Source organism: Heliangelus exortis, chromosome 1, assembly GCF_036169615.1.
Source record: "Heliangelus exortis chromosome 1, bHelExo1.hap1, whole genome shotgun sequence".
Lineage (NCBI taxonomy): Eukaryota > Metazoa > Chordata > Aves > Apodiformes > Trochilidae > Heliangelus > Heliangelus exortis.
Window position 1 is genome coordinate 197,401,799 of NC_092422.1, and position 26,715 is coordinate 197,428,513.

At 63.8% G+C, this 26,715-nt stretch overlaps 2 protein-coding genes and 1 long non-coding RNA gene across 3 annotated transcripts in view; 2 read left to right on the top strand and 1 right to left on the bottom strand.

Annotated features, from left to right (window-relative positions):
- LOC139791762 (paired box protein Pax-4-like) overlaps positions 1-10,907 on the bottom strand; it is a 12,998-nt gene extending 2,091 nt beyond the window's left edge. Inside the window, exons 1-6 of the mRNA XM_071734360.1 lie at positions 10,736-10,907; positions 4,651-4,781; positions 4,342-4,557; positions 2,767-2,857; positions 2,541-2,636; positions 1,391-1,473 (exon numbers count right to left, since the gene is read on the bottom strand). Of these exons, the coding sequence (XP_071590461.1) occupies positions 1,391-1,473; positions 2,541-2,636; positions 2,767-2,857; positions 4,342-4,557; positions 4,651-4,781; positions 10,736-10,907 (789 nt within the window). The remainder of the gene's footprint in view (positions 1-1,390; positions 1,474-2,540; positions 2,637-2,766; positions 2,858-4,341; positions 4,558-4,650; positions 4,782-10,735) is intronic.
- Positions 10,908-14,538: 3,631 nt separating this feature from the next.
- Positions 14,539-19,497, top strand: GCC1 (GRIP and coiled-coil domain containing 1). The gene is made up of 3 exons (XM_071734282.1): positions 14,539-14,591; positions 15,454-16,476; positions 17,950-19,497. Exons 2-3 carry the CDS (start codon positions 15,466-15,468, stop codon positions 19,234-19,236), a joined length of 2,298 nt encoding a protein of 765 aa, XP_071590383.1. The 5' UTR covers positions 14,539-14,591; positions 15,454-15,465; the 3' UTR covers positions 19,237-19,497.
- A 6,172-nt stretch (positions 19,498-25,669) lies between these two features.
- Positions 25,670-26,715, top strand: LOC139791718 (uncharacterized). The gene is made up of 3 exons (XR_011724001.1): positions 25,670-25,971; positions 26,315-26,413; positions 26,590-26,715. It is a non-coding gene; the product is annotated as an uncharacterized lncRNA (long non-coding RNA).

Consider the following 26,715-nt stretch of genomic DNA (forward strand, 5'->3'; position numbering starts at 1 on the left):
TGTGTGGGATGGGTGTGGGGATGGATTTGGGATGGGTGTGGGATGGATGTGGGATGGGTGTGGGATGGGTGTGGGATGGGTGTGGGATGGGTGTGGGATGGATGTGGGATGGGTGTGGGATGGGTGTGGGATGGGTGTGGGATGGATTTGGGATGGGTGTGGGATGGATGTGGGATGGGTGTGGGATGGGTGTGGGATGGATTTGGGATGGGTGTGGGATGGATGTGGGATGGGTGTGGGATGGGTGTGGGATGGTGTGGGATGGATTTGGGATGGGTGTGGGATGGATGTGGGATGGGTGTGGGATGGGTGTGGGATGGGTGTGGGATGGGTGTGGGATGGATTTGGGATGGATTTGGGATGGATTTGGGATGGGTGTGGGATGGATGTGGGATGGAGATGGGATAGATAAGGGATGGACATGGACAGGAACATGGGATGGGATGGGGATGGGGATGGGGATGGGGATGGGGATGGGGATGGGGATGGGGATGGGGATGGGGATGGGGATGGGGATGGATGTGGGTGTGGGTGTGGGTGTGGATGTGGGGATGGATGTGGGGATGGACAAGGGCTTGGGGAATGGGCTTGGGGAGAGGGGGGTGGCAGAGAAGGGGTCTGAGCCTCTTTGGGCTGTGGTGTGGGCAGCACGGGGCACACGCGTGTGAAAACTTGTGACACGGCACGAGGATCCCAGGCACTGAGCTGGGAGGGGAGGGGGTAGGGGTGCTGTGGGGTGGGTGTGCCATGGGGAGTGGGGGTGCCATGGGTGGAGCTGCCATGGGGTCGGGGTGCTATGGGGGGTGGGAGTGTCAGCGGGTGGGGGTGTCATGGGGGTGGGGGCATCATGGATGGGGGTCTCATGGGGTGGGGGTGTCATGGGTGGGGGTGCCATGGGGTGGGTGTGCTATGGGGTAGGGGTGTCATGGGTGGGGGTTCCATGGGTGGGGGTTCCATGGGGTGGGGGTGTCAAGGGTGGGGGTGCCATGCGGGGTGGAGGTGCCATGGGGGGTGGAGGTGCCATGGGTGGGGGTGCTATGGGGTGGGGGTGTTATGTGTGGGGGTGCCATGGGGAGTGGGGGGTGCTATGGGTGGGGGTGCCATGGGGTGGGGGTGCCGTGATCCATGGGCTGTGCCCCAGAACTTTCCCTGGTGCCCACCGTGACTCCAGGTGACGCTGCGCCCCCTGCCCCCTGCCCTGGCACCATCCCAAGGGACCCCTTTGTCCCAGGGACCCCCTTTGTCCCAGGGACCCCTTTGTCCCAGGGTCCCCCTTTTGTCCAGGGACCCCTCTGTCCCAGGGACCCCTTTGTCCCAGGGACCCCCTTTTGTCCCAGGGTCCCCTTTTGTCCCAGGGACCCCTCCCAGCCCCGAGTGGCTCTGTCCCTACCCTGATGGCCGGGTCAGGCAGCCGGGTGGCCGTGGCCAAACTCTGCCGGGTGGCCGTGTCTGGGTAATGTCCCCTCTGAAAGGCTGTGGGGCGTGGGGGGGGTGGTTGGGGGAGTGATTGGGGGGAGTGATTAGGGGGACTGACTGGGGGATTAATTGAGGTGATTGATTGGGGTGATTGATTGAGGGAATTGATTGGGGTGATTGATTGGGGGGATTGATTGGGGTGATTGGTTGGGGGGGTTGGCTGGGGGGTTGGTTGGGGAGGATTGATTGGGGAGAATTGATTGGGGTGATTGGTTGGGGTGATTGGGGGAATCGATTGGAGGGATTGGTTGGGGTGATTGATTGGGGGGATTGGTTGGGGTGACTGATTGGGGGGATTGACTGGGGGATTGGGAGTATTGGGGGGATTAATTGGGGGGAATTGATTGGGGGGATTGATTGGGGGGATTGATTGGGTGATTAAGGTGATCGATTGGGGGGATTGGTTGGGGGGAGCCCCCCCTGGCACAGCCCCTCAGCTCCCCTTGGATCATCCCCAGCTCCCGGGAAGCAGATCTGGGAGCAGTTTGGGGGTGGGGTGGTGGCAGTGCCAGGCCCAGGGACAGGAGCAGCTTTGGGACTGGTGGCTGCCCCCCCCCAGAGCCCTGCAGACCTCCAGCTGCTGGGTTAGGGGCAGGGTGCAGGGTGAGGGGGGGGACACTGAGGGGTTGTCCCGGGGGAGCTGGGGGAGCCATTCCAAGCCAGGTTGGATGGGGCTGGGGGAGGGGTCCCTGCATTGTCCCCTTGGGACTGGAGGAGCTTTAAGGTCCCCTCCAACCCAAACCCTTCCAGGATTCCATGCTCATTAAGTCAAGGAGCATTAATTAGGGTTCCCTCATCCCTGGAAGCTTTCACGGACACCTTGGGTGGGTTTGGAGCCCCCTGGGCTGGGGGAGGGGTCCCTGACCATGGCAGGGGGGGCACTGGGGGAGCTGTGAGGTCCCTGCAGCCCAAACCCCGCGGTGACTCTGAGGTTGTGCTGGGGGCTGTGCACAAGTGGCCAGTAGCCACATGGCTGTGGCAAGTGGTCCCGTTCCCACTGGAGCATCCAGAAATCCCTCCCCTGGGAACGTCCCTGCTCCCCCCAGCACCCCGGGGGTCCCCACCTTTCTCCAGGGCCTCGGACTGCTGCCTGGAGAGCACCCTCCTGCTCCTCTGCTGGGACCCCGGGGGGCTGCGGGCATCAGCGGGCGGGGGGCACCCTTGGGGACACGGAGCAGAGAGAGGGGACACGGTGGGGACAGAGAGATAGAGGGTGCTGGAGACCCCGGCTGGGGGCTCCCGGGGAGGACTGGGAAGCCACCCCCACCCCCCACCCCCATCCAGGCTCACCTGGGGACAGAGGGTCCCGTGCTGCAGCCCAATGGGTCACCAGGTGCAGGTCCTGGGGAAGGGTCCTCAGCACCCGATTGATGGAGGAGACCTGGGCAGGGGGGGGGCAGGGGGTGGGCTGGGGGCTGGGGTGGGGGGTCTGAGGGGGGCACATGGCAGGAGCTGGGGCACAGCTCAGGGAGCACCCAGGTGGAGGTTATCAAAGGTGATCAGCAAACCATGGAATTGTGGAAAGGATTGGGGTGGAGGGAGCCTAAATCCCACCCAGTGCCACCCCTGCCATGGGCAGGGACCCCTCCCCCAGCCCAGGGGGCTCCAAGCCCCATCCAGCCTGGCCTGAGACATCCCCACCAGCCACAGCTTCCCCAGGAAACCTCTCCCAGGCTCTCCCCACCCTCATTTCTCCCCAAGATCTCCTCTCCATCTCCCCTCTCCCAGCTGCAAACCCTTCCCCCTCGCAGGGTCCCATCCCTCCAGGCCCTTGTCCCAAGTCCCTCCCCAGCTTTCCTGGAGCCCCTTCAGGCACTGGAAGGTGCTCTAAGGTCTCCCCATGGGATCCTTCTCTTCTCCAGCCTCAACACCCCCAACTCTCTCAGCCTGGCTCCAGAGCAGAGCTGCTCCAGCCCTCCCAGCAGCTCCAGGGCCTCCTCTGCACTGGCTCCAACAGCTCCGTGTCCTTCTGCTGCTGGGGACCCCAGAGCTGGACACAGCTTTACCCCAGGGGGGGCTCCCCAGAGCAGAGGGGACAATCCCCTCCCTGCCCTGCAGGTGACATCCCAGCACACGGGGGCTCTGGGGGCTCCTGCTGAGCTTCTCCTGCCCCCACACCCCCAAGTCCTTCTCCCCAGGCTCATCCCTGGGGTGCTCTCCTGCAGCCATCCCCTGGTGACATTCCAGGGATTCTCAGTTCCAGGATCTGTCCCCATCTGCTCAGCTCTGCTGCCCTGGGTGACCCTTCCACCCGGGTGGGCTCAGGGGGGTTGGGGAGGGGGGGTGTCCCATGCTGAACACCGCAGATGTCATCGACTCCTCTGCCCCGTGGCACTGGGGACAGAGCCACCACGGTGTCCCCGGGGCCCGAGGTGACAGCCAGGCTGGCTGGGGACAGACCCCTGAGCTCTGCTTGACCTGGGAGGGTTTGGTTTGCCAGCCCCTCCCTGCCTGCTCCTCCTGAGCACCCAACCCTTCCCTGCACCTCCCTCCCGTGGCCCCCAGACCCCGACCAGTGCCCCCAGCCCCCCTGCTTCTCTCCCACCCCCTACCTGAGCACCCAAGCCCTCCCTGCACCTCCCTCCCATGGCCCCCAGACCCCGACCATTGCCCCCAGACCCCCTGCTTCTCCCCCACCACTGAACTGAGCACCCAAGCCCTCCCTGCACCTCCCTTCCATTGCCCCCAGCCCCCCCTGCTTCTCTCTCACCCCCTACCTGGGCACCCAACCCTTCCCTGCACCTCCCTCCCGTGGCCCCCAGACCCCCTGCTTCTCTCCCACCCCCAACCTGAGCACCCAAGCCCTCCCTGCTCCCCCAGACCCCCAGCACGGGTCAGCCCCCCCGCAGCCCCGGTGGGACTCACGCTGGGGGTCCTGTTGCTGGCACAGGTTCCCTCTCTCTGCAGGTGCTCCCGGATCTCCCTGGCGAAGAGGGACGGGTCCTGCAGCTTCAGCTGCGCGATCCTGGACACCACGGCGGGGGTGGCCGTGCGGGGCTTGCTGCCCCCCGTGGCCTTGGGCTCCAGGACCCCCGTCCGGTGGTAGTGACCCAGGATCTTGCTGACGCAGCCGTTGGACACCTGCGGGGGGAGGGGAGGGGGGAAACCGAGGCAAAAAGTAAGGGGGAAAAGATTTTGGAGGAGAATCCCCCTCCCCTCCCGCCCAAGCCGCACCTTGAGGCTGCGGGAGATGTCGGAGGTGCGGAAGCCCCGGGCCGCCAGCTCGATGATTCTCCTCCTCTTGCAGGTGGGGAGGGGGCGGCCGTTGACAAAGAGCCCCCCCAGCTGGTTCACAGCGCTGGGACCTGGGGACAGGGCGGGTGGCGAGGGACGGGGATAGCCACGGGAAGGGGATGCTGCCTGCCCAGCCCACCCCCGCCCTCCCCATGGTCCGGAGGAACTGGTGACAGTGGGGACAGTGGGGACACCGGTGCGCTGGGGAGCCCCGGGAATTGGGGGCACCTGTGCTTTGGGGACCCCTCTTCACTGGGGTCTCCTGCGGCTTGGGGACCCCCGTGCTTTGGGGACCCTCGTGCACCAGAGACCCCTCTGCATCGAGGAGCATCGTGCACTGAAAAGCCCCTGCCTCCGGGACACCGTGTCTTGGGGACCCCTGCACATGGGGGACACTCTGTTCCTTGAGGACCCCTGTGCAATGGGGACCCCTCTGCATCAGGGCCACCCGTGTCTTGGGGACCTCTGTAATGGGAGACACCCCTGCATTGCAGACCCCTTTAGTCAGGGACCCCTCTGCATTGGGGACCCCCACTAATCAGGGACCCCTCTGCCTCGGGGACCCCCACTAATCAGGGACTGATCCGCATTGGGGACCCCTCTGCATTGCAGAACCCTTTAATCAAGGACCCCCCTGCATTGGGGACCCCCACTAATCAGGGACCCCTCTGCTTCGGGGCCCCCTGTGTGTTGGAGACCCCTTTGCATCAGGGACCCCCGTATATTGGGGACCCCCGCGCATCAAGGACCCCCACTAATCAGGGACCGCTGTGCCTTGAGGACTTGTGTACATTGGGGACCCCTTTAATCAGGGACCCCCCTGCATCGGGGACCCGTGGAGGAGCGGGGGTAGAAGGATGTTCCCCAGGGAGAGAGCTGCAAAGAGGGGGTGACAGGCAGGGCTGTGCAGGACCCCAACCCCCGCTGAACACCCCCCGAGGGCTGGGAGAACCCCCCAGAGCCAGGTGCGGGGCACCAAGCACCGAATTCAGGATTTACAGGAGGAAAGCAGCTCGGTTCGGGCGGGAGAAGGGACGGACAAGACTCCTCCCCGGCTCCCCGGCACCACGCGTGTCGGAACCGCGGTCCCAAAGCAGCACCAGCACCAGCACCAGCACCAGCACCGGCACCGGCACCGGCACCGGCACCGGCACCGGCACCGGCACCAGCACCAGCACCAGCACCAGCACCAGCACCAGCACCATCCCTCACCTCGGTGCATGCTGAGCCTTCACCGGGCTTTGGGTGCCTGGGAATTGCCCCGAGGCGCTGGAAGCTGCTGCGGGGATGGATAAATCCGGGGTGGTGCCCAGGGCTCCCCCTCCTGCGGGAAGAAAGGGGAGCAAGGGCAGGAATCCCAGGGAGGCTGGAGCTGCCGGACGGCACCGGGGTACTGGGGAAAGCACCGCGTTCCAGGCACAGCGGAGCCAAAGGAGCCGGGATTGAAAGTGCTCGCGGGGCTGCAAGAGGCGCTCGGGATCCGGAGTGGCTGCGGAGCGGCTGCGGTTCTGGCACCGCGCAGGCACCGCTGTCCCCAAGGCGTGGGGATGGAGGGAAGGAGGAGGGAGGGAGGAGAGATGGAGGAGGGATGGAGGAGGGAGGGATGGAGGGAGGGATGGATGGAGGAGGGATGGAGGGATGGATGGATGGATGGATGGATGGATGGAGGGATGGAGGGATGGATGGATGGATGGATGGATGGAGGAGGGAGGGAGGAGGGATGGAGGGATGGAGGAGGGATGAGGGAGGGATGGAGAAGGGATGGAATAGGGATGGAGCAGGGATGGAGGAGGGATAGAGGAGAGATGGAGGAGGGATGGAGGAGGGAGGGAGGAGAGATGGAGGGAAGGAGGAGAGATGGAGGAGGGATGAGGGAGGGATGGAGAAGGGATGGAGGAGGGATGGAGGAGGGATGGAGGAGTTCCCAGTGCCCACCCTGCTGGGGCTCAGAGCTGAGGTCTCTCTCAGGGTGTTGAGGGGGTGGGTGACAGGATCTGCTGGTGACAGGATTGGGAGCTCCGGGGCTGAGTGACACAACCTCAGTGCTGGTTCATGAGTGATTTATCACCCACTTTAACCCTTCCCTGATGCCTCTCCAAGGGCTCCAAGAACATTCATGGAAGGATTTGTGTTGCTGGGAGCTTAAAAATCATCTGATTCCAACCCCCCTGCCATGGGCAGGGACACCTCCCTCCCAGATTGCTCCAAGCCCCATCCAACCTGGCTTTGAACACTGCCAGGGATGGGGCAGAGACTCTTTTCCTGGGCAACCTGGTTCTAAAGCTCAGCACCCTCACCCCAAACAATTTCTCCCTCCCTCCCTCCCTCCCTGCCCAAGATCTCCTCTCCATCTCCCCTCTCCCAGCTGCAAACCCTTCCCCCTCACAGGGTCCCATCCCTCCAGGCCCTTGTCCCAAGTCCCTCCCCAGCTTTCCTGGAGCCCCTTCAGGCACTGGAAGGTGCTCTAAGGTCTCCCCATGGGATCCTTCTCTTCTCCAGCCTCAACACCCCCAACTCTCTCAGCCTGGCTCCAGAGCAGAGCTGCTCCAGCCCTCCCAGCAGCTCCAGGGCCTCCTCTGCACTGGCTCCAACAGCTCCGTGTCCTTCTGCTGCTGGGGACCCCAGGGCAGGACCCCCCAGCAGCCCTCCCAAGCTCCCCATTCCCTGTCTCCTTTCTCCCCCTGCCCGGATGCTCACTCGTGTACCTGTGCCATGTCACACGTGTGTGAGTGGTGTGTGTAAGTGTGAGTGGTGTGTGTCTGTGTGTGTGTGTCTGTGTGTGTGTCCTTACCCTTGTGCAAGGGAGAGCGGGGACAGCCGGAGGGGTGCGAGGAGGGGGTACCGGTACCTGTCGAGCTGAGCCGGATGGTCCTGGGAGCCCAGTGGGTGCTGCTGCCGTGGCGGTGCGGGGTGGCTGCTGAGGGAGTGCCCCGGGGCAGGAGGAAGAGGAGGATGGGGAGGAAGGGGCGGCTCCGTGGGGTGGGAGCAGCCGCGCCCAGCACACACCCGCCTCGGGGGGCTCCGTCGAGCTTGGGGACCGGGGGGCTCTGAGCCAACCCCCCCGACCCGGACAGACCCCCCCCCCCCTCGGGCCGGGCAGGGACCCAGTCCCGGTGTTCCCGGCGGGGATTTCAGCCCCGAGCATCCCCCGCCGGGAGCCGCCCCCGGGGGGCTTCGCTCCCGCATCTCCCGCAAAGCAAACAGGGACATCTGGGATTCACTCATAAATCCAGATTCGCTTTTATTACATGTATTTCTTTTTTTTTTTTTTTTTTTTTTTTTGGGTGCTGAACAAATAGAAAGCAGCAGCCCCCGGGAGGGAGGGGGGAGTTGGCGAGGGGGGCACCGCGAGGACCGTCCCCGTTGTGCCACCGCCAATGGCCCGGCACAGATGGCCCCCCACTTGGGAGAGAGATAAAAAAAAAAAAAAAAAAAAAAAAAGAAAAATAAAAGCACGTTGTAAAACCTTTCAAAGTAAAATATTTGAAGAGCAAATATTAGCCAGCCCCGGAGGAGCCCTGCACCGCAGCTCTCCGCGCCCGGCCCGCGGGTAATTGGGCATCATTAGCACCCCGCTCCCGGCCCCCGCGCTCCGCGCACAACTGCTCGCCTTCGGAAAATACCATATGCTCCGAATTACACATTAACCACGGTCCCGCGGGGCCCGGACACGGACCCGGCCCCCGGGCGACCTCCCCGCCGCCCCCCCGCCACCCCCGGGCCACCCCGGGCATCCCCCCCCGAGCCCACCTCTGGGTACCGGGGCTGGGTTCCCGGGGGATCGGGGAGCGATGCCTGTCGGGTCGGACCCCGCCCCGCTCCATCCCGGTCACCGGGAGCCCCCCCGGAGCCCCCGGGCCGGGTCAGCTCCGTGCGTAAATGTGGCACCGGGGAACGGGGCGCGGGGTTCAGCCCCGGGACGGGGAGGGAACGGGGGTGTTGGGGCGGCCACAGCGCTCCCCGCACAGGGTCGGACACAAGCGGGGTGCTGGGGGGTGCCGGGGGGTCCGGGGGGTCCCGGGAGAGGCGGGGGAAGCCCCCCCGGGACTGCGCGCACCGGGAGCCGGCGCGGCGGTGGCGGGAGGGGAGCGGAGGGGAGGAGGGGGAGAGCGGGAGGCACCGGTGTCCCGGGGGAGAGGGAACTCCCGGAGATCCCCCCGGGGAGGTCGAGGCGGCCGGGGGAGCCCCGAGAGCCCCGGGAAAAGGGGGGGCGGGGGGGAGAGGGGGGCGCGTCCAGGGAGCGGCGGAAGCGCAGCGGCGGGAGAGAGAGGAGGGGGAAGGAGCTGGAGGGGGAGGTGGAAAGGGAACGAGGGGAGGAAATGGAGAGGGAGAGACAGCGGGAGGTGGAGAGGCGGAAACAGATGGAGAGAGATGGAGAAGTTGAGAGGTGAGGAGAGAAAGAGGCGGAGAGATGGAGAGGTGGAGAGTTGGAAACGTGGAGAGGTGGAAAGAGAGGGAGAGGTGGGGACATGGAGAGGTGGAGACAGAGATGGAGACAGGGGGAGGTGGAGAGGTGGAAACAGAGACGTGGAGAGAGATGGAGAAGTGGAGGGGTAGGGAGATGAAGAGAGGGGGAGACAAGGAGAGATGGGGAAATAGGTAGGAAAAACAGATGGAGAGGTGGAGAGATGGGGAGGTGGAGACATGGAGACAGAGATGGAAAAGCTGAGAGGTGGAGAGGTGAAGAGATGGAAACATGGAGAGATGGAGAGGCAGAGAATTGGAAACAAAGAGAGGTGGAGGGATGGAGAGGTGGAAAGAGAGATGGAGAGGTGGGGACACAGAGACATAGGGAGGTGGAGAGGTAGAGAGGTGGAAAGAGATGGAGAGGTGGAAAGAGATGGAGAGGTGGAGAGATGGGGAGGTGGAGAGGTGGAGAGTGGAAAGATGGGGATGTGGAGAGAGAGAGAGAAGTTGAGAGGTGAAGAGACAAAGAAGTGGAGAGAGGAAAAGGAGAGGAGAGAGGTGGGAAGGTGGAAAGACAGAAATGAAGAGGTGGGGAGATGGAAACATGGAGGGGTGGAGAGATGGAGAGGTGAAGAAATGGAGAAGTGGAAAGACAGGTGGAGAAGTGGAGACATGGAGAGAGGGAGGTGGAGAGATGGGGAGATGGAGAGGAGTTGGAAAGGGAGAGATGGAGAGATGAGGAGGCAGAGAGGTGGAAACAGAGGTGAGGAGACAAGGGGAGACAGAGATGTACAGGGGTGGAGAGGTGGAGAATTGGAGAGGGGGAAGGTGGAGAAACACAGAGGTGGAAAAACAGAGATGGAGGCAAAGAAATGGAGACCTGGGGATTCAGAGAGGTGGAGAAGTGGAGAGATGGAGAGATGGAGAGGTGGATACATGGAGAAATGGGAGGTGGGGAGATGGAGAGGAGGGGAGATGGAGAGGGGGGGAAATGGAAAGGGGGGAGATGGAGAGGAGGGGAGATGAAGAGGTGGGGAGATGGAAAGGGGGGGAGATGAAGAGGGGGGGAGATGCTCCAGGTCCCACCGTGCCCTCCCCATTTCATGCTTCCTTGCACATCTCCTCCCCTCCACCACTCCCCACACCTCAGAAGAGCTTCGTGCCAAAATTCCTTTCCCAATGGGATGTGCAGCCCCCTGGGGTCTGGGGACAGGGACAGGAGCTGCTGGGATGGGGTGGGACAGGAGCTGGGATCTGGGGATGTCCATCCCTCCTGTGCCAGGAGCTGGGGGTGATGGGGGCAGGGTCTCCATGTTCCTGCTCAGGAACCCCAGCACAGAACCTCAGCTTTGATTTGGAGCCAACTTGGGGGGTTCTGGGGTGTCTCGGGGCAGGGGGGGGTGCTGAGCTTCCAGAGGTGGGATGGGGATGCTGGGCTGCCTGGGGACAGGAGAGCTCAACATCCCCATCCTGCCCCTGGAATGCTCAGCATCTTCATCCCCATCTCCATTTCTGTTTCCCTCTCCATCATCTCCACCTCCATCATCTGCACCTTCATTTCCCTCTCCATCATCTCCATTTCCCTCTCTATCATCTCCATCCCCTCCATCTCCATCACCTCTATCTCCATCATTTCCCTCTCCACCATCTCCATTTCCATAATCTCTCTCCATCTCCATCTCCATCTCCATTTCCCTCTCCATCATCTGCACCTTCATCATCTCCATCATCTCCATCTCCATCACCTCTACCTCCATCTTCATTTCCCTCTCCATCTCCATCATCTCCATCTCTCCCTCCAGCAGACTCCAGCTCCTTTCCAGAGGGGGGAAAACTCCTCCTGGGGACTGAAATGTCAAAAATAACCCCTGAGACCCCAACTTTCTGAGGGGCTCCAGGAAAGCTGGGGAGGGACTTGGGACAAGGGCCTGGAGGGATGGGACCCTCCGAGGGGGAAGGGTTTGCAGCTGGGAGAGGGGAGATGGAGAGGAGATCTTGGGCAGGGAGGGAGGGAGGGAGGGAGGGAGAAATTGTTTGGGGTGAGGGTGCTGAGCTTTAGAACCAGGTTGCCCAGGAAAAGAGTCTCTGCCCCATCCCTGGCAGTGTTCAAAGCCAGGTTGGATGGGGCTTGGAGCAATCTGGGAGGGAGGTGTCCCTGCCCATGGCAGGGGGGTTGGAATGAGCTGAGCTTTCAGTTCTCTTCCAACCCAAACCATTCCAGGATTCTGTTTCTTGGGCAGGGAGGGAGGGAGGGAGAAATTGTTTGGGGTGAGGGTGCTGAGCCCCTGGGTGCCCAGGTTGCCCCCAGAAGCTGTGGCTGCCCCATCCCTGGAGGGGTTGAAGGTTGGATGGGGCTTGGAGCCCCCTGGGCTGGGGGAGGGGTCCCTGCATTGTCCCCTTGGGACTGGAGGAGCTTTAAGGTCCCCTCCAACCCAAACCCTTCCAGGATTCCATGCTCATTAAGTCAAGGAGCATTAATTAGGGTTCCCTCATCCCTGGAAGCTTTCATGGACACCTTGGGTGGGTTTGGAGCCCCCTGGGCTGGGGGAGGGGTCCCTGCCCACGGCAGGGGGGGCACTGGAGGGGATTTAGGGTCCCTCCAACCCAACCCATTCCATGATTCCCCATGTGGAGGTCCAGCCCCAGGTGAGGGTTTCCCCATCTGCAGCTCAGAGGCCACAGCCCTCTGGTCCCTGTCCCCATGGTCCCAAACCCAAACCCAGGAGGGGGGCGGCCCAGGGGTCACCTCTGTCCCCCAGGACAACCTTGGGCTCCTGCAGCGTTTGTGTCTCTGAGGCAAACACCAAAAGGTCCTTTCTGGAAGAGGAGGGTTTTCTGGGGTATAAAAAGCAAACATCTGAGGAGGGTGGGGCCACATTGTCCCCATCGTGGGATTCCAGACGTGGTGAGGGATGGGGACAGGACTGGTGGCATTGCCACCACAGTGGCAGAGCAGGACCAAGGCCACCACCGTGTCCCAGCAATGGGTGAGCTGAGCCCAGAGCCCCCAGACCCCCCCCATCCCATGGTGTCCCAAAGGAGCCTTTTCCACCCCAAAACAGGAGGTGACAGCCGGGCTTGGGTGGCCTGCAGGAGGTCACAGGGTGACAGGACCCGGGGTGCCTGTCCCTGGGGAGGGGGTGCAGGGCAGGAGCCCCCCCAGAACCGGGGACATCGGGGTCCTTAGGGGACACGTCCTGGTCACACACCGGGGGTGGCAGTGCTTGGGTGACACGTTGGCACGGGGTGGTGGCACACGTGTGACACCGATGTGAATCCCACCCCCCCTTCCAGGGAGCTGCTCCAGGGTGTCCCCGGGGACACGGGGACATGCAGTTGTCCCCAGTGCCAGCTGGACCGTGGGTGGCCCAGGGCGAGGAGCCTGGCACGGGATGGGCACAGAAATGTCCTGAAATGTCACCCACTGTGCAGGGGCTCTGTCCCCTGGGGCTGTGGCACGGGGCAAAGGCAGCGGTGTCACTGGTGTCACCGCCTTGTCCCCTGCTGCAAAGTGGCTTCTGGGGCTGCCACGATGATGGGGAGGCTGTTCCTGTGGGGACAGCCTGGGGACACTTGGGGACACCTGGGGACATGCCACAGCACAGGGGGGGACAGCAGTGGGGTGGGCAGCAGGAGCAGGGCAGGGATCATCCCCTGTGCTGGGCACTGCTGAGGCTGCACCCCCAATCCTGGGGTCAGTTCTGGGCCCCTCAGGAGCAGAAGGAGATTGAGGGGCTGGAGAGTGTCCAGAGAAGGGAATGGAGCTGGGGAAGGGGCTGGGACAGGGGGATGGGGGGAGGGTCCTGTAGCTCCTGCAGCCCCACTGCTGGGTGAGCTGGGACAAACCTGTCCTGGAATTGTTCTCCTTGGGAAAGAGCTTTGGGATCATGGAGTCCAACATTCCCCCAGCCCATGTCCCTCATCCCCACAGCCCCAGGCTCTGAAACCCCCCCAGGGATGATGGGGACTCCAGCCCTGCCCTGGGCAGCCTGGGCCAGGCCCTGACAACCCTTTCCAGGGAGAAATTCTTCCCCAGCTCCAACCTAAACCTCCCCTGGCACCACTTGAGTTGTGCCAAAAGTTCCTCTTGTCCCATCCCTTGTTCCTTGGGAGCAGAGCCCGACCCCCCCTGGCTCCAACCTCCTCTCAGGGGGTTGCAGAGAGCCACAAGGTCTCCCCTCAGCCTCCTCTTCTCCAGGATCAGCACCCCCAGGTCCTCAGCTGCTCCTCACAACTTCTCCAGACCTTCTCCTTGCTCTCCAGACCCTTCCCCAGCTCCATTCCCTGGATGAGCTCCAGGAGCTTTCTCAGCCTCTCCCTGGGCAGGAGCAGCTCCAGTCCCATCCCATCCCATCCCATACCCATCCCATCCCATCCCATCTCATCCCATCTCATCCCATCCCGTCCCATCCCATCCCATCTCATCCCATCTCATCCCATCCCGTCCCATCCCATCCCATCCCATCCCATTCCATCCCATCCCATCCCATCCCATCCCATCCCATCCCATCCCATCCCATTCCCCAGGACTCCCTCCCGCCCATCCCCACCCCTCCTGCACTGGGTGCTCAGCACCCTGAGGTGCCTCAGGACCCTCCCGGTGCCCTGCCCGGACCAGCCCGGGGGTTGGGACCCCGAGGCACCGGGGCTCATCCCGGCTTCCTCCCCCCAGCACTGCCGGAACCTTCCCCACAGGTGCCCTGGGTCGGTTCTCCCCAGGGGCAGCCATGGGACGGGCCCGGTTCGGCACCGTGAGGTTCCTCTGCCGGTACCGGGGGTTGGGTGGGGGTTCTGTCTGGTACCGCTGCTTGCTGCGGGTCCTGCTCGGTACCGGGACACCCACCCAGCTACAGCTTGTACTGACGGTGATCTTAGCGGTGCCGGGGGAGGCGGCGGTGTCACTGACAGCGGTTCCGGTCCCGGTCCCGGTCCATTTCCCCTCCCCATTCCCCATCCTCCTCCCTGCCCAGCTCTCGCCCACCGGGATCGGATCCGCTCCTGCGGGGAAGGCGGCGGAGAACGTGAGGGCCGTGGCGGAGCCCTTAGGGACGGGGACGGGGACCGGGCACGGGGGACGGGGGACGGGGACGGGACGGGGACGGGACGGGGACGGGACGGGGACGGGGACGGGACCGGGACCGGGACCGGGACCGGGACCGGGACCGGGACCGGGACCGGGACCGGGACCGGGACCGGGACCGTCGCGGTCCAGTCCATGCCCGCTCCCCAGACCACGCCCCCAACACTCAGACCACGCCCCTTATCTGGTCAGCCCCCGCCCCTCCCCATAAGCCACGCCCCCGAGCGAACCTCGGGCGTTAGGCCACGCCCCCTCCTTGCACACGGCCACGCCCCTTGGTCTGTAGCTCCGCCTTTTAAAACCCCCCAGGCACAAACCCCGCCCCGCGCATGCGTACTGATGGAGGCGGAAGCTGCGCGCGGTGCTCTGCGCATGCGCAGCGGAACGGCCGCAGGTGAGGCCCTTGGGGACCCCTGAGACCCCCGACCCGGCCCCCCCGGACCCTCCGCTGCTCTCCCGTAGCCTCCCCCGGCCCGCGAGCCCAACGCTGCCCTCCGGGTCCCCACAGACCCCCAAAGGTCTCCCGGAACCCCCCTGCCCCGCCGGCCCCGCTCCCACTCACGGGGCCCCCCCGGGTCCCCTCAGGGCCCCCCCCTGCCCCACACACCCCTAGGGACCCCCCGGCTCCCCCCAGGCCTCTCCCCCCTGCCCCCCGGCCCCTCGGGTCCCCCCGGACCTCCCCAGGCCCCCCTGCCCCACACACCCCTAAAGGCCCTCTGGTCCCCCCGGGCCCCCCCCGCCCCACACACCCCTAGGGACCCCCCGGTTCCCCCCTCTCCCCCCGGACCTCCCCAGGCCCCCCTGTCCCACACACCCCTAAAGGCCCCCCAGCTCCTCGGGTCCCTCCGGGCCCCCCCCTGCCCCACACAACCCTAGAGCCCCCCCGGGTCTCCAGTGACCCACAGGTCCCCCCCAGGCTCCCACTGCCCCCCCTGCCCCACGGGTCCCCATTCCTCCCGTGGCAGGTGTGGAACACACACCCCCCACCCCCCTCCCCATGGAGACCCCCAAGATCTGGGACCCCCCCCCCAGAGCTGGGGTTACCTTTACCCCCATGAGACCCCCGAGGCCCCGGACCCCCCCGTTCCCCCTCAGAGCCGGGGGGCTCCCGCAGCCCCCAGGGTTTGGTTCGTGGGGAGGGTCTCAGAGCTGTGGACAGCCCGGGGGGGGTCAGGTCCTGCTCCTCCTCCTGCCCAGCACCCCCAGGGCTCTGCTGCTCCCTCAGCTCTCGCTCTGGGCTTTTTCCTCCCTTCCAGGCTGTGGGAATCATGGAGAAGTTCGGCGTCAACTTCGGAGGGGGCCCGAGCAAGAAGGAGCTGCTGGAGACCATGGAGAGCCAGAAGAAGCAGCTCCTGCAGTACCAGCTGAGGCTGAAGGACGTCGTCAGGGCCTACAAGAGTCTGCTGAAGGAGAAGGAGGCCCTGGAAGCCAGCCTGAAGGTGCTGTCCCTGTCCCACCAGGCTGAGGAGGGGGCGGGCAGCCCCCAGCCCCTCCCCGGGGCCGTCCCTGGCTCTGTCTCCGCCGACTCGGCCGAGGACAGGAGCTCGGATCACAGCGAGGACAGCGTGGGGACGGCTGCCAGCACGGACACTGCCAGCAGCAGGGCTGACGGGGGGGCCGAGGAGGACAGAGCCCCCTCCTCCCCCAGGCCCGAGGAGCCCGGCGGCTCCGAGAGCAGCGGGGAGGGGAGCGGGGGCTGCGGGGAGGCCGAGAGGAGGGTCCTGCAGCTGAGGAGCCAGGTGGCCACCCTGACCGCTGCCCTGGCCACCGTCACGCAGGAGAAGTCCCGCATGGAAGCCTCCTACCAGGCAGAGAGGAGGAAGATGAAGCAGGAGCTGGACGAGGCCCTGCAGAGGGCGGAGGGGGAGAGGGAGAGGCTGGAGGGGGAGCTGGGGGCTCTGCAGGAGCAGCTGGCTGAGACCAAAGCCAGGCTGATCACCCAGCAGCACGACAGAGCCCGGGAGCAGGGGGACCACGCCGTGATGCTGAGGGAGCTCCAGAGGCTGCTGCAGGGCGAGAGGAGCCTGAGGCAGGAGGTGGAGCTGAGGCTGGAGGAGAGCAGGGAAGCCCTGGCCGGGAGCAGCTCCCTGGCTGCCCGAGCCGAGGGCTACGAGCTGCAGCTGAGACTCCTCAGCCAGGAGCTGGAGGAGCTGAAGAGAGAGCTGCAGGCTGCTCAGGAGCAGAGCAGCAAGCCAGACCCCAGGCTCCAGGAGCTGCAGGAGGAGATGCACGGCCTGAAGAACCATTTCCAAGTGCAGCTGCTGCAGGAGATGAAGAAGGTAACTCCCTCCCTGGGCCCTGCAGCAGGGGCTGGGCAAGGGTCCCAGGCTGGAGGAGAACAAATTCCCCTCCCCTGCCCCACAGACTCCAAGAGGGCTGAAAGAAATGGGAGCACTGGGTGGGGTGGTAAGGGAAGCAGAAACTTTTCCTGAAGGAAACAGCAGCTCTTTGTGTAAGTGATGTCACTGGGGGCTGGTGAGGACGTGGTGACTGTCACTGTCCTGGAGGTGTCACTGGGGCTGTGACAGTGGCTGGCACCTTTGCTCTGCCCCACTGCTCTCTGTAAGGTGGCTCAGGGACAGGGACAGAGGCAGCAGCTCAGGAAAAGCCAAACCTCTCACCTGACCTTCAGCAAACTCAGAGTGCTCCAGGGAGAGGGGGAAGGGGGGTGCAGGAGGAAGACCCCGGCCTGGGGAGAGCCAAGAGCCTGGGGAGAGGAAAGAGGGGGGAAAAGAGGACCCTGAGGTCACTCTGTGGGTTGTGGGGCAGTGAGCTCAGGGATGGGGCACCAGGAACCAAACCTGGAGATGTTCTGGGATGGGATCATCCCCATCTCCTTGCACTCTGCTTTCTCCTTTCTGAAGCACCAGACAGACCAAGGGAAGCTCCACCCAAACCTGAGGGGAAAGGTTCTGAGGGTGGCAGAGCCCTGGCCCAGGCTGCTCCATCCCTGGAGCCTTTCCCAGCCCCCCAGGACCCCATCCTGTGCCCCCTGCCCTGGCAGAGGGTGGGCTGGGGGATCCCCAGGGGTGTGTGTGTCCCCCCCCAGCACTGAGGGGCTGCTGGGTGCTGCAGGAGTCAGAGCTCAGCAGCAAAGTCTGGTGGGTCAGGGAGTTCAGCTGAGGGCTGGGGATCAGCTCTGGGGTCCCCAACACCAGGAGCTGCTGGAGCCAGTGCAGAGGAGGCCCTGGAGCTGCTGGGAGGGCTGGAGCAGCTCTGCTCTGGAGCCAGGCTGAGAGAGTTGGGGGTGTTGAGGCTGGAGAAGAGAAGGATCCCATGGGGAGACCTTAGAGCACCTTCCAGTGCCTGAAGGGGCTCCAGGAAAGCTGGGGAGGGACTTGGGACAAGGGCCTGGAGGGATGGGACCCTCCGAGGGGGAAGGGTTTGCAGCTGGGAGAGGGGAGATGGAGAGGAGATCTTGGGCAGGGAGGGAGGGAGGGAGGGAGGGAGAAATTGTTTGGGGTGAGGGTGCTGAGCCCCCGGGTGCCCAGGTTGCCCCCAGAAGCTGTGGCTGCCCCATCCCTGGAGGGGTTGAAGGTTGGATGGGGCTTGGAGCCCCCTGGGCAGGGGGAGGGGTCCCTGCCCATGGCAGGGGTGGGATCAGGGGATGGTTTGGGAGGAACAGGGGGATTTGGGGGGTGGGTTTGGTGGCTCGTGTGGGACTGGGGCAGAAGGGCTGATCCTGGAGCTGATCAGAGCAGGGTGAAGCCCCCCTGGTGTCCCCAGGCTGTGAGGTCCCTGTGTGTCCCCAGGCTGCCCAGGCAGAGGAGCAGCTCCAGCTCCGTGCTGAGCTGGAGGAGCAGCGAGTGGCAGAGCTGGAGGCCCAAGTGTCCCAAGTGTCCCAGCTCCTGGGCTCCTACGAGCAGGGCAAGCAGAGGGACCAAGCCCTCATCCAGAAGCTGCGGGACAGGATCCTGCAGCTGGACCTGGAGAACAAAACCCTGGCCCTGGCTGCCTCCCCCAGGGCCCCCGGGGACGTGCAGGGGGAAGAGGCCAACCTGGATGTCAACGTCCTGAGGGACAGGATGGAGAAGCTGAGGAAGCTCCTGAGGGAGGCGGCCGGGAAGGGGCAGCCCGGGCTGGACGTGGAGAAGCTGTGTGAGCTGGAGGAGCTGCCCAGGGGCACCGAGGCTGGGGATGGAGAGAAGGCCACTGCTCTGTACTACCAGCAGGAGCTGAAGCAGCTGAAGGAGGAGTTCGAAAGGTACAAGACCAGGGCACAAGTGGTGCTGAAGAACAAGTCGGCCGCGGACGGCGACCTGGCCAAGGAGCTGGAGGAGGCTCAGGAGCAGCTGGCTGACCTGAAGGAGAAATACCTGGTGCTCCAGCTGGCCTCGGATGACATGGAGAAGCAGCACAGGAGGGAGGTGGAGGCCGGGAGGCAGGAGCTGAGCCAGGTGCAGCAGGCCCAGAGGCAGGAGCTGCAGCAGTGCCAGGCACGGTGCAGGGAGCGGGTGCTGCAGCTGGAGGAGGAGATGCGCAAACAGCGGGAGAGAGCCCTGGCCCTGCTGGGGGAAAAGGACAGAGAGCTGGAGCACCTGAGGGCCCTCGTCCTGCCTCAGGGCCTGCGCGGGGCCAGGAGCCCCCCCGAGCTGCCCGGGGATGGCTCGTCGGGGGGATGCGATCCCTCGGAGACCCCGCAGCTCCCCGGCAGCTCCGAGCCCAACTTCCTCCTGTACGCGGAGCAGCTGGCACGCAAGGAGGTGGAGATTGTTTCCCTGAGGAAGCAGAAGCACAGGCTGGAGAGGGAAGTGCACAGGCTCCAGGAGAAGGTCCTGGTGGAGGAGGAGAAGCACCGGGAAGAGGTGTCCAGGCTCCAAGGGGAGATCGAGAAGAGCTGCAGAGACAAGAGCAGGGAGGGAGCCAACCTGGAGTACCTGAAAAACATCGTGTTCAGGTTCCTGACCCTGCCAGATGCCCTGGGACGCCAGCAGACCCTGACTGCCATCCTCACCATCCTGCACTTCAGCCCAGAAGAAAAGCAAACTGTGGCCAAGCAGTCAGCTCAGAGCAGCTGGTGGCTTTCTGGGAAGAGGTGAGGGCCACCCTCCCGTTCATCCCAACCTGCTCCTCCCCAGGAACCTCGCTGCTCTCACCTGGGGCTGCTGCCCTGGGGTTCTCACCCCTTTCCCAGGGTGTGACAGAGCTGTCAGCAAAGAGCTGGGCTCAAACTCGTGCTCTTGGCAGTAATTCAAAAGCAGAACTGTGCCAATTGCTCTGGGAAGGCCACGGGGCTCTCCTGCTCTCTGCTGTGAGGGTTTGCTCCGAGCTGGAACTTGATTAAAAAATAATAATAACAATGAAGACACTGACACCTTTTAAACACATTTTTTAATAAAAACAATCCCTGCTTGTGAGGCTGGGAGCCCTGGCAGAGTGGAATTTTGGTGTCTGCAAACACAGAGAGGTTCAGGACTCACAAGATTTAAAGGTGGTGGAAGAACCTGAAGGAAAAGAAGAGCAAGAGCTGCCCGGCTGCAGGAGGGATGGGGCTGATCCCAGCACCCCCAGCCCCAACTCCTCAGCAATTCCTCAGAGTTCTGGTGCTCTGCAGTGCTGGGTTGGGAAGCAAGGCACTGCTCCTGCTGGGAGAGAGCTGCCAGCTCTGGGGACAGCTCTGGCCTTGCAGTACCCATGGGGAGGAGGATGGAGCCCCTCAGGCAGTGTGGAGACCTTCAGATCCCTGCAGACCCCTCCAGACCCCTCCAGACCCCTCCAGACCCCTCCAGATTCCTGCAGATCCCTGCAGACCTGGGGAGTGTGGCAGGAAGGAGCCAAAACGTTTTTTTTTGGCCCCTGTGGCCTGGGCAGAGCTGTGAGCTCCCTGCTGCCATCCCTGGGTTTGCTCTGCTGCCTCTGGATCTGCAGCTCCTGGAATGACTCTGCTGGGAGTGGGAAGGAAGCAGGAATGAGTGGGTTGGATTTCTGTGGGGTGCAGGAGGAGGATCAGGGGCCTTGGGGAGCCCCCAGCCCCCAAAGGCACAGACTGGATCCCTGGGATCTCCCCATCCCTCAAAGGCACAGACTGGATCCCTGGGATCTCCCCATCCCCCAAAGGCACAGACTGGATCCCTGGGAATGTCCCCATCCCACAAAGGCACAGACTGGATCCCTGGGATCTCCCCATCCCACAAAGGGACAGACTGGATCCCTGGCAATGTCCCCATCCCACAAAGGCACAGACTGGATCCCTGGGATCTCCCCATCCCACAAAGGGATAGACTGGATCCCTGGGGATCTCTGCAGCCCTGGGCACAAAGCTGCTCCCATTGGGCTTTTCCTGAGGCTTCCAGAGCTTTCTCCTGTGCGTCAGCCAAAAAAAAAAAAATTAAAAAAAAATTCCAATTTGGTTTTCCTGCATCTGCTTTGTTCTTGCTGAGAGCTGAGGCCCAGGTGCCCTGTCTGGCAGGAGAGCTTTGGGAACTCTGCCATTAAATCTCCTCCTGACAACCCCAGGGCCTGGAGCTGAGTTCCCAACAGGTTGGGCTGGTGGCTCCGGTATCCCAGGCCCAGTCCAGCCCTGCAGCTCCTGGAGCAGCCTCTGGGAGGGATTTTCCTCAGAGGTCCCAGGAGCTGAGCATCCCACCACGTGCTCCTCACATCCCAACCCTCCTATCCCTCCCATCCCATCCCATCCCACCCCATCCCATCCTATCCTATCCCATCCCATCCCATCCCATCCCCATCCCATCCTTCCCATCCCATCCTATCCCATCCCATCCTTCCCATCCCTCCCATCCCATCCCTCACATCCCATCCCTCCCATCCTATCCCATCCTATCCCATCCCATCCCATCCCATCCCATCCCTCCCCTCCCATCCCTCCCATCCCATCCCCTGGCACAGGGAGCCAAAGGCTCTGCAGCTGGAGAGCTTGGGATTCCTGGAGAGCTCTGGGACTGAGCAGGATGGAGCCTTCCCCCCCTTGGTGCTGTGCTGCTGGTCCTCGTGCCCCCAGATTCCCTGGAAGCTGCTCCATGAATCCCACCTTCTGAAGGGCCACAGCTGCTGCAGCCCCAGCTCCTCAGGGAAAACGTGTCCTGGGCAGCTCCTGTTCCTGCTGGAGGTCCCAGATGTTCCAGCAGGTTCCTGGTGCTGGGGTCCCAGGTCTCTGATGCAGGGAAGAGGGTGCTCCAGGCAGCTCTTGGCTTTGGGCTGCTCCACGACACAAATTCCCAACCTCTGGTCCCAGCTTGGAAAACCTGAGCCAAGTGGTGGCTCTGGAAGGGCAGGGACTGCTCCGAGCTCTCCTGGAGGAGCCAGGGTGGGAGTGGGGATCTCTCCTCCTGCTTTGGGCAGAGGCTGAGGGGGGACCTGGGGGGATCCCTTTGCCTCCTGATCCTCTGGAGGAGCTGAGAGCAGAGGAACCCAGGAGGGATCTGGGGATTTTGGGGCTGCTGAGGGGAATCCCTGGAGCTGAACCCTCCCTGGAGCCCCCCGGGGTGGCTTCTCCCCACCTGAGCATCTCCATCCCTCAGGGCAGGGAAAACTTCCCAAGCAGGCAGGAGAGGGATTGCTCGGTGATGGGGCTGAGGAGGGGAACAAAGTGGGGTCCAAACGGGACCATGTTGGGTCCTGCTCGGAACCAACAGGGATTGAGGGGTTTTGCCTCGTTTTATGGAGGGGAGAAAAGGAGGAGCTGCAAAGGACACACCTGGGAGCTGCAGGGACATCCAGGGCTGTCACACGGTGTCCCCTGCACTGCTGCCTCCCTGGCCACCTCTCCCACTCCCGTTCCTCTCCTGCCACTCCCCACACCTCCTCTCCTCCTCCAGACAACACCACGGAAATAAAAAAAACCCAAAACTGCCCCGTTTGGAGCAGAGCCCTGCTGGGTGGGGCCCTGAGGTGGCCTCGGGGTGAGGCAGACAGGGGGTTGCTCAGCACTTTGCCCCCCAGACCCCCTCAGCATGGGGTCTGTCCCTCAGCTGGGGGATGGGGGGGTCTCCTCTTCCTGGCACAGAACTCCTGCAGCTGGGAAAAAATTCATCAGTTTGGTTTGGGAGTGAAGCTCCAAGGGCTGGAGCAGCTCTGGAGCCAGGGGGAGAGTTGGGGGTGTTGAGGCTGGAGAAGAGAAGGATCCCATGGGGAGACCTTAGAGCACCTTCCAGTGCCTGAAGGGGCTCCAGGAAAGCTGGGGAGGGATTTGGGACAAGGGCCTGGAGGGATGGGACCCTCTGAGGGGGAAGGGTTTCCAGCTGGGAGAGGGGAGATGGAGAGGAGATCTTGGGGAGAAATGAGGGTGGGGAGAGCCTGGGAGAGGTTTCCTGGGGAAGCTGTGGCTGGTGGGGATGTCCCAGGCCAGGCTGGATGGGGCTTGGAGCCCCCTGGGCTGGGGGAGGGGTCCCTGCCCATGGCAGGGGTGGAACTGGAGGAGCTTTAAGGTCCTTCCAGCCCAACCCATCCTGTGTTCTGGTTCTGCTCCCCTCCCTGCTCTGGGGGTTTGCAGCCTGCAGGGTGCTGGGGCTGATCCTGCAGGATGGGCAGGGAGACCTCAGGGTGCTGAGCAGGGAGACCTCAGGGTGCTGAGCAGAGGTTCCTGAGCTGTGGAACCAGCCCAGCCAGCAGCACCTGCAGGAGCAGCTCTGGAGCAGCCCTGGCAGCTCCCAGGCTCTGTCTCGTGGTGGATCAGAACCAGAACCTTCGGCTGGTGCTGCCATGGCAGGAGAGGAGGATCCCCCCTCAGCTCTCCCCGATGATCAGGTAAAGCCTCTGCAGACCCCTGGCAAAGCTGCTCCTGAGCACCCCGGACACTTCCAGGATCGTCCCCAGGCTGGAGATGGGGGACACCCCCTGGGACCTTCCCTGCACCCCCGGGATCCACAGCTTTGGGCTCCCTGGGGCTCCTGTGTGACCCAGGGACCCCGGGACCCAGCAGCCCCAAGCATCTCCCCAGTTCCCCCACCACAGCCCCGGGTCCTGGGAGCTGCTGGGAGCTGCTGGGAGCTGCTGGGAGCTGCTGGGAGCTGCTGGGAGCAGACGTGGCTGCTCAGCCCTCCCCAGCCTGGGGTGAGGGGCACTCGGGGGGTGAAGCCCCTCACCCTCACCCCGGGGCTGCTCAGGATGTGGCCACCAACCCCCCCGTGGTGCCCATCCCTGGGGAAGGGCTCCAGCCCATGGCACAGCTGCTGGGGCAGCTCTGGGTCTGGTTCTTCTGGTTCTGGTTCTGGTTCTGCCTCGGTTCTGTCTGCTCCCTGGTGACCCCTTGGCTGCTCTGCCCAGGGGTGTCCAAGGGACCACATCCAGGTCCCTGGGTCCTGCTGGGCTGGGGGCACCTCAGGCTCCAACTGCACAGTGCCTGAGTCCACCCCCATCTGAACCATGGAGGGGTTTGGGTTGGAGGGACCCTAAATCCCCCCCAGTGCCCCCCCTGCCATGGGCAGGGACCCCTCCCCCAGCCCAGGGGGCTCCAAGCCCCATCCAACCTTCAACCCCTCCAGGGATGGGGCAGCCACAGCTTCTGGGGGCACCCTGGGCACCCAGGGGCTCAGCACCCTCACCCCAAACAATTTCTCCCTCCCTCCCTCCCTCCCTCCCTCCCTCCCTCCCTGCCCAAGATCTCCTCTCCATCTCCCCTCTCCCAGCTGGAAACCCTTCCCCCTCGGAGGGTCCCATCCCTCCAGGCCCTTGTCCCAAGTCCCTCCCCAGCTTTCCTGGAGCCCCTTCAGGCACTGGAAGGTGCTCTGAGGTCTCCCCATTGCAGCCTTCCCTCTCCTCTCCAACCCTCTCCATCTCCTCCCCAGGTTTTGGTGCTCTCCTGGCTCTACCTCCCAGGCTCCCTGCTCAGGTTTGTTCTGGGGGTGCTGGGGGGATGGGGGGGGGGCTGCTCAGTGGCTCCTGTGTCACCCCCCAGGATGTGGCCTCACCCCAACCCCATCCCCTGCCCCTTCCCAACTCCTCTGCAGGGAGGGGAACCCCCAGCCCCTGTGCAGCCTCTCGGGGTCCCTGCCGGGATGGGTTGGGTGGGAAGAGCTGGGACCCCCGGAGCTCCTGCAGGACACAGACCCCAAACCCTTCCCTTGCAGCCTCCTGGGCAGCGGCTCCATCCTCACGGTCACCGCCCGGAGCAGGAGATGCTGCCACATCCAGGTGATGCCACCAACCCAGGGATGTGGGGACCTCCTGGCACTGCTGGGGCTGCACCCCCAGTCCTGGGGTCAATTCTGGGCCCCTCAGGAGCAGGAGGAGATTGAGGGGCTGGAGAGTGTCCAGAGAAGGGAATGGAGCTGGGGAAGGGGCTGGAGAGCAAGGAGAAGGTCTGGAGAAGTTGTGAGGAGCAGCTGAGGACCTGGGGGTGTTGATCTGGAGCAGAGGAGGCTGAGGGGAGACCTTCTGGCTCTCTGCAACCCCCTGAGAGGAGGTTGGAGCCAGGGGTGGTCGGGCTCTGCTCCCAAGGAACAAGGGATGGGCCAAGAGGAACTTTTGGCACAACTCAAGTGGTGCCAGGGGAGGTTTAGGCCAACCTAAAGCTGGGGAAGAATTTCTCCCTGGAAAGGGTTGTCAGGGCCTGGCCCAGGCTGCCCAGGGCAGGGCTGGAGTCCCCATCATCCCTGGGGGGGTTTCAGAGCCTGGGGATGTGGGGATGAGGGACATGGGGTGGGGGAATGTTGGACTCCATGATCCCAAAGCTCTTTCCCAAGGAGAACAATTCCAGGACAGATTTGTCCCAGGTCACCAGCAGTGGGGCTGCAGGGGCAGGAGCTGCAGGACCCTCACCCCATCCCCCCTGTCCCAGCTCAGGTTCTGGCCAGCACAGGGGGGGCTGAGGCTGCTGCTGCCCAGAGCTCACACCCTGTCCTGTCCTGTCCTGTCCTGTCCTGTCCTGTCCTGTCCTGTCCTATCCTGCCCTGTCCTGTCCTGCCCTGCCCTGTCCTGTCCTGTCCTCTCCTCTCCTCTCCTCTCCTCTCCCGTCCTCTCCTGTCCTGTCCTCTCCTGTCCTGTCCTGCCCTGTCCTCTCCTCTCCTGTCCTCTCCTCTCCTGTCCTCTCCTGTCCTGTCCTGTCCTGTCCTCTCCTGTCCTGTCCTGTCCTCTCCTGTCCTCTCCTCTCCTGTCCTGTCCTGTCCTGTCCTGTCCTGTCCTGTCCTGTCCTCTCCTCTCCTCTCCTCTCCTCTCCTCTCCTCTCCTCTCCTCTCCTCTCCTGCCCTGTCCTCTCCTGTCCTCTCCTGTCCTCTCCTGTCCTCTCCTGTCCTGTCCTGTCCTCTCCTGTCCTGCCCTGTCCTGTCCTGTCCTGTCCTGTCCTGTCCTGTCCTGTCCTGTCCTGTCCTCTCCTGTCCTGTCCTGTCCTCTCCTGTCCTGTCCTGTCCTCTCCTGTCCTCTCCTCTCCTCTCCTCTCCTGTCCTGTCCTGTCCTGTCCTGTCCTGCCCTGTCCTGTCCTGTCCTGTCCTGTCCTCTCCTGTCCTGCCCTGCCCTGTCCTGTCCTGTCCTCTCCTGTCCTCTCCTCTCCTCTCCTCTCCTCTCCTGTCCTGTCCTGTCCTGTCCTGTCCTGTCCTGCCCTGTCCTGTCCTGTCCTGTCCTGTCCTGTCCTGTCCTGTCCTGTCCTGCCCTGCCCTGTCCTGTCCTGTCCTGCCCTGCCCTGTCCTGTCCTGCCCTGTCCTGCCCTGTCCTGTCCTGTCCTGTCCTCTCCTGTCCCACAGCTCCGTCCCCTCTGTCTCCTGGCCCTGGCAGATTTTTTGGCAGCCAGCGTGGTGCTGAGCATGGCCTCCATCCAGCTCCTGCCAGCCCCACTCTTCATCCCAGCCTACGCTGCTTGTCCCTATGGGCTGATGATGGCCACGGTAAGGAGGTCACCGAGGAGCTGAGAGCCCTGGGGGGGAGTCCCAGGGTGGGGACCTGGGGGTGAGAAGTCCCAGGGTGGACACGGAGCTGCTGGAGCCTGTCCAGAGGAGGCCCTGGAGCTGCTGGGGAAGAATTTCTCCCTGGAAAGGGTTGTCAGGGCCTGGCCCAGGCTGCCCAGGGCAGGGCTGGAGTCCCCATCATCCCTGGAGGGGTTTCAGAGCCTGGGGATGTGGGGATGAGGGACGTGGGGCAGTGGGGATGGGGGAATGTTGGAGTCCATGATCCCAAAGGGTTTTCCAGCTGAAGGGACTGCCTGATCCTGCCATTCCCTCCCCATTCCAGACCTTCTATGCAGCCTCCTTCCTCATGGTTGCTGTCTATGCATACGAAGTGCACCGGACCCTCAGGGGTTGGAGGGGCTGGGCCCCCCCAGCTCTGCAGGTTCGTGCTCCCCAGCCCTGGTGCCACCGAGCACTCCCCTTCCCGCAGCCTCTGAGCCCCCGGGAGCACCGGGGGAGGATGAGGATCCAAGGGCACCCCCTTTCCCTGGAGCATCCCTGCCCTCTCCCTGAGCCCCGGCAGACCCCGGGGCTCCACCCGTGGATTCCCCCATGCAGGACAGCAGCGGGTGCCTGCAGAGCACGTGGAGGGGGCTGCCCTACATCCTGGCCTGGTAAGTGCCCCCCGCAGCCCCCAGCCCAGCTCTGTCCCCAGCTCTGCCCTCACCCCCCTCTCCCTGCCAG

Bases quoted from the DNA above. Each gene is read 5' to 3' on its own strand.
- GCC1 (XM_071734282.1), top strand. From the start codon at position 15,466: ATGGAGAAGTTCGGCGTCAACTTCGGAGGGGGCCCGAGCAAGAAGGAG. The intron at 16,477-17,949 runs GTAACTCCCTCC...GTGTGTCCCCAG, and splicing joins TGCTGCAGGAGATGAAGAAG to GCTGCCCAGGCAGAGGAGCA.